General features: G+C 46.4%; 3 protein-coding genes across 3 annotated transcripts; all 3 read left to right on the top strand.

The window, feature by feature from the left end:
* Positions 1-5,025: 5,025 nt before the first annotated feature.
* Positions 5,026-8,018, top strand: LOC119302687 (acyl carrier protein 2, chloroplastic). The gene is made up of 4 exons (XM_037579732.1): positions 5,026-5,187; positions 6,391-6,489; positions 7,024-7,146; positions 7,623-8,018. The coding sequence occupies exons 1-4, from the start codon at positions 5,140-5,142 to the stop codon at positions 7,740-7,742; spliced, it is 390 nt and encodes a 129-aa protein (XP_037435629.1). The 5' UTR covers positions 5,026-5,139; the 3' UTR covers positions 7,743-8,018.
* A 1,138-nt stretch (positions 8,019-9,156) lies between these two features.
* On the top strand, positions 9,157-10,214 carry LOC119302686. The gene has a single exon (XM_037579731.1). The coding sequence runs from the start codon at positions 9,293-9,295 to the stop codon at positions 9,911-9,913; it is 621 nt and encodes a 206-aa protein (XP_037435628.1). The 5' UTR covers positions 9,157-9,292; the 3' UTR covers positions 9,914-10,214.
* Positions 10,215-10,531: 317 nt separating this feature from the next.
* Positions 10,532-13,446, top strand: LOC119302685 (SKP1-like protein 1). The gene is made up of 2 exons (XM_037579730.1): positions 10,532-10,955; positions 12,973-13,446. Exons 1-2 carry the CDS (start codon positions 10,629-10,631, stop codon positions 13,144-13,146), a joined length of 501 nt encoding a protein of 166 aa, XP_037435627.1. The 5' UTR covers positions 10,532-10,628; the 3' UTR covers positions 13,147-13,446.
* Positions 13,447-18,661: the final 5,215 nt, after the last annotated feature.

Below are 18,661 nucleotides of genomic sequence, written 5' to 3'. Positions count from 1 at the left end.
TCCTCTATGCAGAGGTACATGGGCGGAGAGAAACCACGGGCCGCGGGCTTGGACGCGAGCGCTGCCCCGCAGGCTTTCGGCACTGTCGTACAACGTCCTGTAAAACTATTCTGCACTAAAGTAGCCCCGGGGCATGGCCTAATCCTGCCTCCATCCCTGCAGAGGTATATGCTCTTGATTGTGATGAGGATCCAAGACAAATCAAAAAGAGGTATATGTAGGTATCCTCTTAATGCTCCATTTTGAGCTAATAGAGTTCACCCTTTGTCGAAAAATCGAAAAAAAGGTGTGTCAAGCAACACATAACATTGACATGAGCCAATCATCATGGTTGGTGCCCGTCCGGCTCGAGGCCGTCCGGCAAAGTCAACCTTAGGCATCCCATCGGAACTGCACGGATGAGACGGACATGCTCTACAGTGGAGCACTATTGATGAGCAGCAGACATTGTTCGTACGTCACGTGACACCTCAAAATAGTGTATAGTTGGCCATGTGGGCCACCCCTTGTCCCCTGGGCACCCCTTTATAAGGTGCACCAGGGAGGAGCTCCACCCAATTCCCTCTCACACTCTCTCATTCCCACACACACTCGAGGAGAAGAGAAGAAATCAGAGCCTCCTTTTTCCTCCTCCAAACAGCTCTAGGAGCAACCATGTGCCACCATATACACTCCATATACATCAGACATTTAGGAGTAGGGGTGTTACCTCCACACGAGGGCCTCGAACTTGGATAAACCACCGTGCGTTGTTGCCTAATCCTGTCCCGGATCTCCACTGTAGCCTTGCTCTCACCTCTTTTAGCCATCCCATGGCATCTACGGTGAGAATACCACGACATACATGGACTTTTTCCAAATCCGTTAACCTTTTTCAATTTTATGTTTTTTTTTGAAAATTGGTGATTTTTTTCACAATCTATGCAAATTTTCAAATGTCATGAACTTTTTTTAATTTTGTGAAATTCGTGAGCTTATTATAGTGTTTTGAACTTTTCAATTCATGCACTTTCTAAATTTGTGATTTTTTTAATATTCGCAAACTTTTTTCGAATCCAAGATTTTTCAAGATCGTCATTTTATAAATCCATGAACTGTTTTTCAGATCCAAAAACTGTTTTCAAACCACGAAAATTTCTAGATTCACAAACCATTTTTAAACCGGTAGAACTGTTTTGATTTGTCTGTTTTTTTAATTCGTAAACTCGAAGATAAAGGAAGCAGAAAACTCGAGCACAAAAAAAAGTAGAGCAAACGACACCTTTTTTTAGGGGTGTGCGAGTGGCCTACCTAAGAGCATCTTCAATAGATGGTCCAAATTTTGACGGTCCAAAATCGGAGATGTAAAATTTGAACCGCTAGTGCGTTTTGGAGTTTTGAAAAAAGGCCAACTCCAATAGATGGTCCAAATTCATGGTCCAAAAGAGCAACTCCAATAGATGGTCCAAATTTATGGTCCAAAACCGTCCAGCAGCCGCGGCTGCTGTTTAGCCGCTGTCCAGCCATTGTACAGCCGTACATATTGCATAAAATTGTTGGGGAACGCAGTAGAATTTTAAAATTTTCTACGCATCACCAAGATCAATCTATGGAGTCATCTAGCAAGGAGGGAGAGAGGAGTGCATCTACATACCCTTGTAGATCGCGTGCGGAAGCGTTCAAAAGAACGGAGTTGATGGAGTCGTACTCGACGTGATCCAAATCACCGATGACCAAGTGCCGAACGGACGACACCTCCGCGTTCAACACACGTACGGTTGGGAAGACGTCTCCTCCAACTTGATCCAGCAAGGGGGAAGGAGAGGTTGATGAAGATCCAGCAGCACGACGGCGTGGTGGTGGAAGCAACGGTGATCTCGGCACGGCTTCGCCAAGCGCAGGGAGACGGAGGAGTGTCACGGGAGGAAGAGGGAGAGGCCAGGGGCTTGGGTGCGGCTGCCCTCCCTCCCCCCACTATATATAGGGTGCCTAGGGGAGAGCGCCGGCCCTAGGAGATCCAATCTCCTAGGGGGGCGGCGGCCAAGGGGGTGCCTTGCCCCCCAAGGCAAGGATGGCGCCCCACCCCTAGGGTTTCCAACCCTAGGCACAGGGGGAGGCCCAAGGGGGACACACCAGCCCACTAGGGGCTGGTTTCCCTCCCACTTCAGCCCATGGGGCCCTCCAGGATAGGTGGCCCCATCCGGTGGACCCCCGGGACCCTTCCGGTGGTCCCGGTACAATACCGATTACCCCTAAAACTTTCCCGATGGTCGAAACTTGACTTTTTATATATAAAACTTCACCTTCGGACCATTTCGGAACTCCTCGTGACGTCCGGGATCTCATCCGGGACTCCGAACAACTTTGGGGTTACCGTATGCTAATATCTCTACAACCCTAGCGTCACCAAACCTTAAGTGTGCAGACCCTACGGGTTCGGGAGACATGCAGACATGACCGAGACGCTTCTCTGGTCAATAACCAACAGCGGGAGCTGGATACCCATGTTGGCTCCCACATGCTCCACGATGATCTCATCGGATGAACCACGATGTCGAGGATTCAATCAATTCGTATACAATTCCCTTTGTCAATCGATACGTTACTTGCCCGAGACTCGATCGTTGGTATCCCAATACCTAGTTCAATCTCGTTACCGGAAAGTCACTTTACTCGTGTCGTAATGCATGATCCCGTGATCAACCACTTGGTCACATTGAGCTCATTATGATGATGCATTACCGAGTGGGCCCAGAGATACCTCTCCGTCATACGGAGTGACAAATCCCAGTCTCGATTCGCGCCAACCCAACAGATACTTTCGGAGATACCTGTAATGTACCTTTATAGTCACCCAGTTACTTGTGATGTTTGGCACACCCAAGGCACTCCTACGGTATCCGGGAGTTGCACAATCTCATGGTCTAAGGAAATGATACTTGACATTCAGAAAAGCTACAGCAAACGAACTACACGATCTTTGAGTTAAGCTTAGGATTGGGTCTTGTCCATCACATCATTCTCCTAATGATGTGATCCCGTTATCAATGACATCCAATGTCCATAGTCAGGAAACCATGACTATCTTTTGATCAACGAGCTAGTCTACTAGAGGCTCATTAGGGACGTGTTGTGGTCTATGTATTCACACATGTATTACAATTTCCGGATAACACAATTATAGCATGAATAATAGACAATTATCATGAACAAAGAAATATAATAATAACCATTTTATTATTGCCTCTAGGGCATATTTTCAACAAAAACATGTTTTAAAACAACATAAAAAAATCTCATGTCCACAACATCAAATTATTACATAGTTCTTCAGATCCAGGAGATGAAATGCAACACAAATACAACATAATTTTGCACAATACAACATAGTTTTGAACAAACAAATAATGAATCTATGCGGCTCCGGACGGCGGCGGTGATAACAAAAGAGGTTGGAGGCCGGCCAAGAGGAACTCGGCGGGCGGCGAAGACAAATTTGGCAGTCGGGCAAAGGGATTGGTGCGGCGGTCGTTGTGCGGCCGGTGCAACGTCCGTGGACAAGCTCACGGCCGGCGGAAGCAGGTCGGCGGCAGCCTGAGACCCTGCGGAGGTCTACCGCGGCAGCCGGACCGCCGGAGGGGCCGAATCCCGCGTCGGCTGCCTCCCGATTCGGCGTGTCCGGGCGGGCGGCGGGGTGGCGAGGGGGGCGACGGCGGCGGAGGGCGGCGGCGGCGGGGATGTGGGGTGGTGACGCGGGCGACGACGAGGTTTTGGGCGGTCGCGACGGCGGATTCCGGCAGGCGGGTCACGAGCGGGCGGACGGGCGCGAGCAGGGACGGAAATGAAGTGACGGTTGGGCGTTCGCAAGCGGCGGCTGGTTTTGGACCAGATGCATCTCGTGATGTATATTTGCATCGCGAGATGTTGAATTTTACATCATGAGGAGGCCGCGGTCTAATTTCTTTTGCACATGGACCATCTGTTGAAGCAGCCTTTTTTGCTCTAGACGGTCCAAAAATGAGGTATTTTTATATTTAGACCATCTATTGAAAATGCTCTAAGAGCGGGAGAAAAGACGAGCAGACAAGCGAAGGGAGCACTAAATGGGCCAATGCCGGGCCAATGCCGAGAAGCACTCGTAGCGTGGCGCAACAGGCGCCGAAGAGGAGCTCTCCGGTTCAACAAGTGTTCGCACCTTCGCCTAAAAAAACAAAAACAAAAACTAGTGCTCGCTCCTCGTGACTAGGGCTGCAAGCAGCATCTCGATTTATCCCACGAAATGAAATTAATCATGTAGCCCGTGCGAACATTTTTGCACAGCATTTGGCTAAAATCAACATCATATTTATACTAACGGTATTGTCTGCTATCCCGTCCGTTTTGTACCCTACTCAATAATGCTAAATATACAAAGAGTTACACGCAATTACACACTGACTAGGTTTTTTTTCATCTACTAATCAATCACAAACTTGTCTCCCTCTGATTTTTAGAGGGTGAGCCGCCTTCCCACCTATTGACCAATTAAATTAACCCTTTTTGTAAAAGCTTGTAACTTGTTTGTACGTGTAGCATTACTCGTACCCTACCCCTGACTCGTATTCCAGTTCTTGAGCTGGTGGTCGTGCCATTTTCCTCGCTCTCCAACCTACACCTACCTCACTCACCCGTACCAAAACAAGCGCGATCAATCGGCTCAACCACACAAGAACCGAACACCAGCAGCCTCGCCGTCAAACGTCGCCGTGCCAGCACGGGCACGTCCACCCAAAAACAGCGGGCGCCGCGACGAGCCAGCCTAGCACGCCACTGGTTTCTCCTTCCTAAACCAAACGACGCAGCACCGTTGATCGATAGGCCACCCGGGCCCGTCGCGCTGGCAGGTGGCCCCGGGGCGCTGGGGGGACGGAGGCACCGAGATCGTCATGGGCCGGGCCTCGTGACCTCCGCCAGCCAGCCAGCCGCGTCGGTCGATACGCCCGATGCCGCGCCCACGTGCAAAGCCCGGCCCGCGCTATAAGACGGCCCCGCTAACTTCCTTCGACGCGCATCCAACCCGTCCTGCTGCTGCTGTGTTGCCCGTGTTGCCGCCCCGACCGCCGCCTCCACCACCCACCCACCCACACCGCGCCGGCCTCTTCCCCCTGTCCCGTCTCCCTCATGGCCTCCGCCGCCGCATCCGCCGTCTCCTTCGCCAGGCCCGTCAAGGTACCGCGCCACGTCCACCCGCTCCCCTCGCCCCTCCCTCCGTCCCCTCACGTCGTTCGATCTGCGACCGGTAGGGTTTAAGTGGCGGCGGGGTTTCAGAATCTGAGTGTTTGCGAGATTCGGTGCGGATCCGCTCTGGTCCGCCTGCCGTGGCTGGGATGGCTGGAGGCATCAGGTGCCGCCGATTCCGTAGCTTATATTCAGTCGAAACGTCCGTGGAGTTCGGCTCGATTGGATCTGGCACCGTACCATAGGGCTGAGTTTCGCGCTCCCTGTCCTAAGCCAATCGATCTGGGCGGTGCTACCACATTCATCGTGACATACATTTATAACCGCATGTGACCATATTTGTGCGCTTGTTGGATCGGATGTTTGGGAATTCTGTGCGGATTGTTCACTGGATTTTGTTGTGCCTGTAACCTTCTTTTCTTTATGTGATGTGATGCCATGATCGCGCTTACAGATCTTTATCAAAAAAGTTAGATAAATATAGAACTAGCGCTGTATGGTGCATGTAAAGTCTTCGTTTACTCATAAATCTGTAATGGCACGCCACCTTATCTAGTGGGCTGTTGTTTGCATTGCTTCATGGTAGCATGCCTTAAGGATTGCCCACTAAAGGCGTCTCACTTTATGTGAAAGATTCCCAGGTTTAGGTGATTGATACATAATCTCATAGGTTGCTTCACACTCAACTTGTATGCATGATGTGTAGCTCCGAGGATTCCTCGACTACATGATTCCGCCTTTAAGCTATGCAGACAGAAGAAACATTCTATAGTAAAGTATGGGGGTTGTTGTTTAAACTGATGCTGTGTTCAATGAGAAAAAGTATATTTAATTCAGGCTGTGAACGTTTCTTAGGAGTTATGTCAGCACTTTGTTGAAACCAAATGGAAAACAATGGAATAGCCGAACAGGTCCTGTTTGACAGTTTTTTAATATAGCATTACTTAGGGATATACGTAACTGTTTTTGGTTACTATTTTGTACTCTAGTTTCTGCTTTTCACTTTCAGTGAAGCAGCATTGATAATTTTATAATTTATTTATGCCTGAACACTATTTGATAGACCGGTAGTCAACCAACCTACTTGACAGTTTTATGCAATGTGGCATTGTTTTTCCACTGTCAATTTGGTTTGCTATTCCCTAGTTCACTTATTTTTGCCTTGCTTACGAAATCATCTTCGGCGATTTACAGGCAATCAATGCCAACTCGGTCTCCTTCTCTGCTCCAAGGAAAGGCAATGTATCCTTCCGTCTTCAGCCAGTTCCCCAGAGATTTTCTGTTTCCTGTGCTGTAAGTATCATCCTTTTCTGGTATTGCAATCGTATCAATCATTAATTGATATATTAGTTAATGCACTTCAAATTTGTTTCCCTACCTATTTGATATGTCATTAGTTTCATATATGAAGGCAAAATCCTTTCTTTGGAATAATTAATCATGCATGCTATCTGAGGCTATTCATCTCAATCTATTTTATTCCAGTTTTATCATAAGTCCACAAACTACTACTGCATCATATAGAAAAGCCTGTCGTGTTTCATCACAACAGTGCTTCCATTTTGTCTAAAAGTAATTTGGAGATAATTCCAGCAACGGTAGTTTCTTTTTGGTATCGTGCATTTTGCATGCTTGGCCTATAATTTGACTTAAGTAAGCGCCTCCTAGTCTACTTGTACCACATTGATTCAACCATAATATAACCCTGTAATTCCGATTTAATAGGCAGGTAAATTTACCATGCAATGTTTCTGAAAGCCTACTATGCATCATAGGGCTTTGTTGCTAGGATTCTAACTGCTTCATATTGGTGTTGTAATTTAACAGGCCAAAAAGGAGACAGTAGAAAAGGTTTGTGATATTGTGAAGAGCCAGCTTGCGCTTGCTGACGACACTGTAGTTTCTGGCTCCTCTACGTTTGCTGATCTTGGTGCCGATTCCTTGGACACGGTAAGTCAGCTGGATACTGTAATGTGTGTCACATGTTCATCCTAGCAACAGACCTAGCTGGCACCACCCAGTGGATATGATGTTGTTAAGTTTGTAACAGTGCATCATCCATCTAAACCCCCCTTATTTGGCCATAGTTTCTGTTTGTTATGCAACAACAACAAATAGTTTCTGTTTTAGAAGTATTTTGTGAGTACGACTCGCTAGTACTAGTAAGTTGGAACCCAAGCCTGGGAATGTGTAGGTCTGTTCTCTTTTAGCAAAAGTTCCAGTGTGTCTGCGAGAACCACATTGTTCTGCCTTCTTCATTTTGATCCTTCGTAGCCGTTTTTGGCAGCAGTACTTTGTTACTGCAGTTTATGCTAACTTTTATCAACACTCCTTTGTGCATGAAAATAAGCACTCGAAATCATACTTTTCAGTTTGAGATTGCTCAGGTCCTAACTAGTGAAACTTTGTGTGGCTCTGTTGTGTAGGTTGAGATTGTCATGGGCCTCGAGGAGGCTTTCGGGATCAGCGTGGAGGAGTCGAGTGCGCAGACCATCGCAACGGTGGAAGACGCCGCCAACCTCATCGACAGCCTTGTTGCAAACTAAACATATTTCTTTGCAATAATGGGCTACCCACTGCAATCGTTGCTGCTGGAGATGATCCCGTTTGACGTGCTAGATTTTACTGTGGAGAGTCGGTGACATCTGTATCAGTGTTTTTGCCTGTCTTGCCATATTAAGACATTATTTATTAAGCGAATGTTGAAGGAATTTTTTCTTGTTGAAGCTGTGTTGGAGACTGATTTCAGGGTCTGAACATGCTGTGCTGGAATTAACTACCCCTGTCTTTTTTGGGTTCAAATCTACACCTTGTTTTCTAGAGCAGCCGATTGTTTATATGTTGTTTTTGGTAAATTTTCAGTTTATGCTTTGCGATGTGAGAATTTAAACATTTTGACCGCTGCAATCACTATTATGTATTTATATCTGCTGCTCGTGCAAACTTTTCTGCTGTTTTGTATTATGATGAAACGCACTCCCCTGGTACTTGCTTTGGGAAAGGTTCTGTTTGCTTTGGGAAAGGTTCTGTTCCGCATCAGCGCTGCTATACACACGACGAACGTGCGGCCGATGACTGAACGATCCTTACGTGGCAGCGTGAAAAGCAAGCGTGCATGCAGGAGCACAGTTGGGGAGTTAGTATCGTTCGGAGGTCGTGCGCTAACTGTCGTCCGTGAAGCAATTTCGGTTCCGCATTTGGTTACCGTATGAATGTACGATGGACTCGCATTCGAACCTAATCGCGTGGTTAAACTAGCAGTGACTACAGTCATGGACTCATTATGGGGAATCTTTTGTCTACTCAGCCGTATTATCCACACACTAATCACAAGCAGCCTGGTTAGTGGTTACACCCTAGTGGTACTAGTAGTACAATCATCTGAGTGGTACTAGTTTTAAATTCTGCTAGTTTGGGCGGCATCCTTCTAGGTAGTATATGCTCCCCGACCCGATGAAGAAAAGGGTCATCATCGTGTCCGCCACGCGGCCGGGAGAAACGACGACGACGCACGAGCCTCAGGCGTGCGCCCCTAGCCTCTCCCCTCGATGACCCAAAACAACACAAAAAGATGCCGCCTGGATGCTCGATTAGCTGCGAGCATGAGTATTATTTCGTCTCTGCAGATGTGATTAGCGAGCTAGTCATCAGTGGATAAACACGCCTGCTAGTGCCAGCCATTTCTCTGTTGCCATGCCGGACTGTCACTGACGAGAAAAGTTTATTACTCCTTACACATGACACAGAATTTGCTGCACTGCGTCGAGCTGAGTGGCCCTGCAGCCGGAGAAATGTCATGCTCTGCCGCTGCCATGGTCGGAGGGAGGGAATTTAATCCCCCGACAGCGGCTCGCACGGGCTGCGTGCTTGCCCTGCTGCCGGCGCGACAGGCACCCCCGCAGGCCGCAGCCATCGATTGCTCTCACGAGCCCTGCCCTTTTGGCGCCTGCCCTGGCTGCTCGCTCGGGTCTATACATATAGCTCCACCACCCCGGCGCAAAGGCGAGCAAAAACCGCCCGAGCAGAAGAAAGCGTCGTGCCGTGCGTGCCTAGAGCGCAAACCACCGGGGAGCAGAGAGAATAGGCGGCAGGATTGATGGCGGAGGTGGAGAGGAAGGCGCCGCGGAGGGAGGAGGAGCTGGTGGAGGCGGCGCTGGCGGCCGCCGCGGCCGCGCTGTTCGTGTCCGGGGTCAAGAGCCTGGCGCCGGCCGTGCTCGTGGACCGCTGGTGGTGGCCCCTGCCCGCGCAGGTGCTCGCCGCGGCGCCGTCGCCCGTCCTCTTCCTGCTCCTCAACGTCCTCGTCGCCTGCATCGTCGTGGTGTCCCTGCAGCCCACCAAGCGACCCGCCGCGGCGTCGGCAACGGGCGGCGTCGCCGCGGAGGTGGCGCCGGCGGGCGACGGCGCGGCGAAGAAGCTGAAGAAGAGGCGGAGCAGCAAGAGGCGCGGGGCCGACGCCGAACCGGCGGCTCTCGCGCCACCCTACGTCGCGGCCGACCGCTGCATGGCGCTGGTGGTTGACCGCGGTGTCGTGGCGCCGACGGGCGGAGAAGAAGAAGAGGAAGGAGCCGCCGGCGACGCGGCGGAGGTGGACAGGCGCGCGGAGGAGTTCATCTCGGCGTTCCGGCACCGCCTCAGGGTCGACTCCTTCTCGTCTCGCCGCGGGGAGGCTGGCGACGCGGCGGCGCGAGCCATCAGCAGCACTGCGCCGTGCTTTTGACCCGAGCCAGCTGCGTCCTGCGTGCACCTCGCGGACACTGTTTTGTTCAAATTGCAGTCAGCTTCTTTCTTTCGCTTTCTTCTCGTTCTTCTTGTTGCTCTTTGATCTGAGCAAGTGATCTGTAGCTACCACTAGCACGTTGACATCAACTGGTTGGATGAATCTTCGAGCATGCTTGGCTGGTGCTCCGAAGAAATACGCATGCGAATCTGCAGACATTTCTTCTTGGATAATACTTCCAATAAAATACTAGTACAGGAATGCGTGTGCACATTCCAATAAGGCACTGAAACATATTCTTGGAGGCATCGTATCAGTATTTGAAATCCATTTGAAGAATCAAAAGTCACACAAAAAGTTGGAATGTTTCTCTGCAGTATCCTCTGAAACCCCGTGATTACCTTTTTTTTTCTTCTTTCGAGAAATATACTCAGCGTTTTTTTTTCATTTTAACGGAAAGAGACATCAAAAGGGCCACAGCCCAGAAAGCCCGCCACATCTCCAAGGCCCAGGTTTTCGGGCCCAGGAACCCCAACGGCCCCGGTTCTAGAGCCTTCCTTTCTGCGACGCCGGAAATAAAAGGCGCCCCCCTTCCCCTTCCCCTCCATTCCATTCCACCCCACCCCACCACCACCCCCACTTGCCTCCGCTCCTAGGGTTTCCCGCCGCGCACCACCCCCAAAACCCTCGCCCCCCCTCCCCGGCGATCGGACCAATGGCGGCATCGGCGGCGGCGAAGAAGCTCACGCTCAAGAGCTCCGACGGCGAGGACTTCGAGGTGGAGGTGGCGGTGGCGATGGCGTCGCAGACCATCAAGCACATGGTGGAGGACGGCTGCGCTGACAACATCATCCCGCTCCCCAACGTCAACGCCAAGGTCCTCTCCAAGGTCATCGAGTACTGCACGCAGCACGCCCCCAAGGCAGACGACGCCGCCACCGCCGACTCCGCCACCGCCGTCAAGCCCGACGAGGAGACGCTCAAGGCCTTCGACGCCGAATTCGTCAAGGTCGAGCAGGCGACTCTCTTCGACCTCATCCTGGTGAGCGACACTTCCGACCCCCCCTCCCCGTGTGCCGCTCCTTTTATGTACTCGTCGAGGGCTTGTGTTCCGGCTGTTTAGATGCGATTGCGTTGTGGTTTTGAGCGGCTGGTGCCTGGATTCGTGGTTCTAGGGTTTAGGGTTTTGTGTCGACGTCGGGTTACGAAATGGGAGGCATTGCGGGTTCTGTTCATCCGTTATGATTGGAGATTTGGAGTGGGTATTTTTTCCCTAGAAAAAAGGGGGATTATTGCCGTACTGTATACTTTTAGGTTTTCTTTGAAGGGTATTTGTCATATTTATGCAATCTATTGGATGGAACAACTGTTGTGTGGTGATTTGATGATATTAGTTGAGTGTCTGATGTGGTATGTTTTAGTTATGATGATACTTTTTCTGTGTTCAGTTCTGTGTTAAATAGTACCATTTATTTTCTTGCTGTTTAGATGTAGCACTGCAATTCTGGTATTATGTATCTTTAGCATGATCTGTTTCAGATAAGAAAGGATGCCTGATATGAATTTCTGTGCAAGTGAATGCATGCTCTGTTGTTGCAGCCAGCTGTTTTCTGTTTCCTCATTTAGATTACTCAGTCTGTGAGGAAAAAAATGATTATCTGCATTGCATTGTTAAATGTTGTACTAGGAATCATGGTCCCCTGACTTGCATTGCACTGTTAGGCACAGTAGGTTGGTAGGAAGCAATGCTTTGTGGTTGTCTGCAAGCCAGTAATAAGATATTAGTATGGTCCTAGTTGTAGCTTTGTGGCGGCCTTGTCGGGCATGGGCGGCGTTACTATTCAATGCTTGTTGCCTAATCTGACAAGAATGCTACTAGAATCTATGTCTGTTAAACTATTTAGTATCTGACCTCCATCAGGCTGTAAAGCATGTGATGTTTATTTGTTGCTTTGTGGTGTTCTTTCTTGGGGATTAGTACCTTTGCAAGTCTTGTACATGGACACACTCAGAATGCTACTGTGGTTGATTCATTGTTCTTTAGCTTTGTAGTATGTGTATCCCTTTGTTTTTTATACACTTCTGTATATAATATTAACTCCGTCCCAAATTAGTTGTCTAACCAATTTGGGAGGAGGGAGCATAATATATCCTCCTTTACTGCTCAATAGTTGGTAGGTTTGTTGTAAATAGTTGTTCTGGGTTATGCACCTTGCTGAATTTTAATTCGTGTGCACTGTATTTGTATCCAACTGTGTAAATTTGTAATATACTGTGTCAGTTGTGTTTAAATTCAGTCAAAAAGTCATTTCTTTCTAAGTTTGACCAAATATGTAGGAGAAAATATCAACAACTACAGTATTGAATAAATATATTATGAAAGTATATCTAGTGGTGGATATATTGATATTATATTTGGTTTGACATTATTTATGTTCATATTTCTGTACATAATCTGCCATCTATTTTGGGGACAGAGTGTTGCTACTTTCTTTCTTAAGCATGAAGTTTGCTTACATGATTTATTGCAACTGTCCCGCTTAAATATGAACTGCAAGTTCTTTCATTGTGTGCCTGTTGCAATAATCTGCTGTATATGATGCTCCTGTTCTTTATCTGTTAAGTATGTGCCCGACCTTACTGTTCCTAGTTGGTAGGCTGTTGTAAATAGTTGTTTTGTGTTATCCACCTTGCTTAATTATATTTCTTCCATGTATTGGTGTTTGTCTGTGTGTAAGCATGGAGTATATGGCAGTTGTGTTTGTTCTTGCTACCATCATGGACAACTTAACCTTGGTAGTACTTGATGCTGTCTAGTTTAAATACGAGTTTTTGCTTCCTCACCATGCTATGTTGCCACTGTCTTTCTTATGAATGTTTGCTTTGCTCACCATGATATTAACTGAAGCTCTGTCTTGCTTAAATATGATATGTTGCTGCTTTCTTGCTAACTGAAGCTCTCTTGTAGATGATTAACTGATCTACTGTATCTGATGCCCCTGTTCTTATATCTGTTTAATGTGATGCCTGACCTTGATTGCTTTTATTTGCCTGGACAGGCTGCCAACTACCTGGACATCAAGGGGCTCCTGGACCTGACCTGCCAGACCGTCGCCGACATGATCAAGGGCAAGACTCCGGAGGAGATCCGCAAGACCTTCAACATCACCAACGACTTCACCCCGGAGGAGGAGGAGGAAGTGCGGAAGGAGAACCAGTGGGCCTTTGAGTGAAGGTCGGGTCCGTGACGCGAATAACCAGCATGGAAGGAAACTTGGCTTCGTCGAATGCCTGGGAGCAGCCGTTAACCGTTTTGTGGTTCTGAGACAACGCTAGTAGGGAAGATGTAAGTAGGTTCTGGTTCCGGTCGACCTGGAGGGTCCTCACCATTTGGCTGACTCTGCTTCGCTTTTTGGTTGTGGTGGTATTTTGCTGCACTCTTGGACCTGGTTATGAGGAAATGAGATGGTATGCTGGTTATTCTGCACTAAATTTCTAGTTGTGGCGTCCTGCCTGTGATGCCCTGAGATCCATTTTGCTGTCTTGCGTTTGCTTTGAGCTGCTTTGCCATTGTGGTTTCTTGCTAGGTTGGTGAACTCCATGGTGTTTTAGGGGTTTAGGGTTTAGGGTGAACTCCATGGTGTTTCTTCTGTGTATATATTTCGATGGTGGCTAATTTTGTTTGTAGGAGTTGTAGACCGGCTGGCCGTGCAACCGTGAGCTTGTGCTGCGACTGAAAAGCCAGGGTGCGGAGAACACAATCATAGGATGGGAGCAAGATTTTGTTTCTCTTGATTGCCTCGCTGAGGAAGAAAAAAGAAGAAACCACAAAGGCCGTGTGGCTGGAAGGTTTGATCAGTCCACAAGTTAATGGAAGCGATAGACAGTAACTTTTGTCTGCTTCAGTTCATAAGGGTATCTCCACCGTTATTTCCGAACATTGTAAAGTTTAGATCCCTATAAAAATACTTCCTCTGTCCCAAAATAAGTGTTTCAACTTTGTATTAGTTTTAGTATAAAGTTGTATTAAAAATAATACACTTATTTTAGGACGGAGAAAGTACTTACACAACAAAAAGGAAAATTCTAACAACTCGCGGGAGGTGAGGTTGAGGAAAATTCTAACAACTCGCGGGAGGTGAGGGCTCATAGTCATTAGGGGCAGAGCTATGTGTAGTGCAGGTTTAGTGAAGGAAAATTATTTTAGAGGCTTAAATTATGAATAGTTCAGTCATTTGCCTCCCCACCCCAAAGTGGTTGGGGGCCGTGTCTGAGGTATAGCTGTCGACATTATCATCGTCCTCAGGGCCAGTTCTTTTCGGCGATTCTCCCAGAATCGTTCCCCTCTCTAGCTTCTCCCAGAATCATCACTTCATATTCTTTTTACAATCCTATTTAGTTAAGGTCTAATTAGTTAGGATTGTAAAAAACATATAGAGTGGTGATTATGGGAGAAGCTGGAAAGGGGAGCGATTCTAATAGAATCGTCCAAAAGAACTGGCCCTCAGTCTGGTTTGGTACCTTCATGTCCGGGTGTGCCGTGCTTCGTTCAAGTGGCGCTCTCCTTGTCCTTTGGTCGGCAATTTCTCAATAATCCGGGTGTGTCGTGCTTCCTTGACGTGGAGCTATCGGAACTTGCGACGTATGCGAGCTGGGGTCGTCTCAAACCTTGGCTGCGACGACAGACATTAAGGCCCCGATCAAACCCATCGGTTCATGGCCGTTGTGGATCTAGAGTGACCAGCACTAGTCTTTTTAGTACACTGTGTTCTTATTCGTGTGCATTCGGAATAAATTTTTCAGCCGGTCATCCATTTTAAAATTACTCTAAGCCAAACATGATTAATTGTAAGGTTCTTTTCAAATGGGCTCCTGGAATGAAGGTGCACCTTGTTGGTATGAGTATGCTTCTGAGAAAGATACAACTCCTCCAAAGCCCAGGGCTTCCAAAGAAGATATCAACATATCCCTTGCCAAGCAAGTCGTTTTGTCTCCACTGAGAAACGCAACTGATATTTCCTCTAAGTCTCATATGGAGGAAGGTGAAATTCATCGGGGCGAGTCAAGCGCTCATTGAGAAGAATAAGTTCACGACCTCTCCACCGAGCAACAATCTTAGATGGAAATTGATAGTGGTAATATTCCTCACAAGATCAACCCTGTTGATGAGAGTGGGAAGAAACAAGAAGATGAGGCAAGGTCTCAAGAATAAATTGTTGTTGAAAAAAGTGCTAACAAGGCCCTAGTGTGGTCATTCAAAAAGAATGCCGATTCAACTCCAATGCCGCCTCATGTTGATGGAAATCAAGAAAAGTCCCTTGTGCCTGAGAAGAATAACACTAAGAAGAGTGTCGAAAAGGAAAAGACCATGATAGATATCTTGTCTGGATCTGCTTCCGACAAAAATGTGTCGCGGTCTGAGAAGGTTAACATTGATCAATCCTCTCAATCTCAGCTGCCACTAATTGATGAAAATAAAGCAGCACTAGATGTTGAAGTTCAAAATTCTAATGATGAGAATGAAGAATTACATCGCCCCAATCCCCGAGAGGAAATCCCCATTTTTCTCGAAGGTCATGGTATACATGGTCCGCCGTTTAGTGGAACTCTTCACAAATTCAAGTTGCGCTTCTTCTAGAAGAGTCCTTATGATGAAGAGAGAAATTGTTAATTCCCCTTAATTTTGGACCACTGAACATGCCCCTTTCTATGAGAGAATTTTTTGCTTCAAGAATTGAATCTTTTGGCATGAATTTCTTGACATTGCATCTATGTGCTAGTTGCCCTGTTTCAAGGATGTTCTAGCCCGGATCGATGAACTTCCTTTAAGGAAAATTCTCGAGTTCAACCATGGATCAAACAACGAGCTTATTCTTCAATTCTATGCTACCCTTTATGTCTTGTGAGAAAGAACAAATAGCAAAAACATAGGCTTTTGAATGGATGTGTAAGGAAAACAAGTTCTTCTGCTCCACATCTGAGATGTTAGAAATCCTGGATTTCCCTTGATTTGAAGAAAATGGCATGGAATATAGAATGACTTCTCGAATATTACTGATTAACAACTGCACCTTCTGATGGATCCAACCAGAGTTCGAGATGATGCTTCAGTAACCCTGATCCCAATGGTATCGAGTTTAATCATCGCATGTTCTTCAAGATGTCATGCAAAACTCTCTGCCCCACTACTTGTCCTCGACAAATTTCAGGTGTACTAAGGAATACTTTATATGCTATATCCTACTATCGCACGTTCAACATTGAAGATATGTTCCTCTGTAACCTGGTGGATCCTGTTGAAGTCCATCTGGCTCCAAAACTTTATGCTCCTTGGATCCATAAACTTATCAACATGGCTCAAGGAAAGTGATATATTTGCCTTCATGTACCAAAGCATTTCACACCTCCTGTCGCAACACACTATAGGTCTTGAAAGATAATGATAAGGGAAAATCTATCAGGATAAAAGAGAAGCATGAGAAATCCTCTGCTCTATAAAGTCTGTGTCCGCACACAACAACTGCTTGATGAAACATCCCGTCAAGACCGCAAAGAGAAAGAGCACACTGCCTCTGAGATAAATCATGTTGCTAAGACAAAAAGGAAGATTCTTTTCATAGTGAAGGAAGACAAACGTTGTACCTGGAAACTTTTCAGGAAATTTTATTTCAAAAATCAACTCAAGAAGGCTAGAATCAAGAATAGATATGATTACATTAATACCTTTGTGACTGATCGGAAGAGAAGAGATACTCACCCCCTTCCAACGAAATAAAAAATGATTGATCTGATTTTTCTCAGTGAGGATGATACTATTGAAGAATCTGAAGCCACGTCACCCCAGTTCAAGGAAGGTGATCAAAATACTCTCCAGGACAACACAGATGGCCCAACTGACCCAGTCATCCCCGAAGGAAATGAATCTGAAGGAAATGTTGTCACTTGCATTGAAGATTCTCCCCCAGAAGTGAATTCAACCGGTAACATGGTTGATGATTCTCAAGTTTCATCTTCATCGAGTAGTTCTACATCATCGTCTTCTTTGTTTCCCAGGCATGTATACCACCTCATGTTCTTCTTCGCCTTGTTGACACTTGTTGACAAAAAGGGGGAGAAGACATCAAGAGTTATTAATGCGGTGTTTTGCCAGGGTCTTTTGTTCTCGAGTTTACAACACTTGGTGTTCCATTTGATACTTACCATGTTGTAAAACTCTAGTGACACTCTGAAGTGGTTGTAATGTTAATAAACCCATGTCGTAATATTTCTTGATAATTTATTTTGCAGGTAGGATTATTCTCAGAGTTCACTCTGGATGCATTGAGTTATTCCTCGATGATATTGTTCTTAATGCAGTCCATTATTCTTGAAGATATCAAATATCTCTCCATCATTTCTATCCTAATATATGCAGGTTTATCAAGAGAAAATCTTTCATATATTGCATACATTTAGAGGGGGGTATTTTGTATCTTCGAGTTATTTACATTCCAAGTTATTAACTTTTTGCACGTTACCGGTTACGATGCTTAACTGTTTTGTTAACAATCATCCAAAAAGGGGAGATTGTTGGTGCAATCTAGTGCCCCTTGAGTATTTTGGAGATTGTATAAAAACAGTGAGGGGTCAATGTGTTTGCTAGTGCACACAGAGATATTTGGTCCCTGGATTTATGAGAAGTTTGCTATAAACTTATGTGAGAGTTTTGTGCGTAGCAAAGAAGTATGCTAAAGTTTCGTGCTAAGAGAAATGACAGCAATGCAGAGGAATGAAGACGTTGTTTTCTTTCATAGTCCTTTTTTCTTCATTTGAGTCATGGGACCACCGTACTATTAAGAGCGGTTCAAGTGTGTCAATACTTATGTCTGTGTTGATGCTTAATCGGATATATCCCAAGTGAGTTGAGAGAAATCTCTACGTGCATTGAGTTATTCATCGTAAGCCAAAGACGAAGTTCTTCTAAGCTTCGAGAGAAATGCTCTAGCGGTGGATTCAACTTTACTTGTTCCTCAAGTAAATTTGTCGTGTGAGTTTGAAATTCGACTGTTGGAAACATGCTGATTAGCCATTGGTTAGGTTGCAAGCCCTGATTGGTCATTTCACCTCGGGATTGCTCTAGCTATAAATAGACTCTTTGCTCCAACCATTGTGGTTGGCTGCTCCGAGTGATTTGACAAGTTTGTTTGAGAACCCATCTCTAAGAGATTTGCGTGAATTCTTCTCAGAGAAAATCCAAGAGCCAAAACTCAGATAGTGGTTGAGATTTACGTAGATCTAAGTCGAGAGTCCGTCAGCCTATTACTCTTGTGAGCTGCATACTCTCTAGACGGTTAGGCGTCTGTCTGAGTGACTAAGACTAATTATGGTCATCGAAGACAAAGTCTATTGAAGGTTTTGGAGATTGTTGAGAAGAATCTACCACGAGTGAAGTCAACTAAAGTTCTAGGAACTTCATGGTGAGGAGAATAGGACAGAGAGAGGTTTGCACCTGTGTTCAATCGCAAGTCCCTCCAACCAGACATAGCTCTTTTGTAGAAGAGTGAACTGGTCTACCAAATATTCTTTAGCCCTTCTGAACCACTGGTTTTTCTCATCTCGCATTACTTTCATTAATTTCCTTTTGGTTGAGTTATTTCTCAAGTGTTGTTCTTTGGGACTTTGTATGTTCATTCTTCTCGTACTATTCCATCCGTGTTGAGATCATGTTTTGTTCCGTGTTATCTCTCGCTATGCGGAAGATTGTCTGTT

This window comes from Triticum dicoccoides, chromosome 5A (assembly GCF_002162155.2).
Source record: "Triticum dicoccoides isolate Atlit2015 ecotype Zavitan chromosome 5A, WEW_v2.0, whole genome shotgun sequence".
Lineage (NCBI taxonomy): Eukaryota > Viridiplantae > Streptophyta > Magnoliopsida > Poales > Poaceae > Triticum > Triticum dicoccoides.
This window is presented reverse-complemented; position numbering and strand designations above follow the sequence as displayed.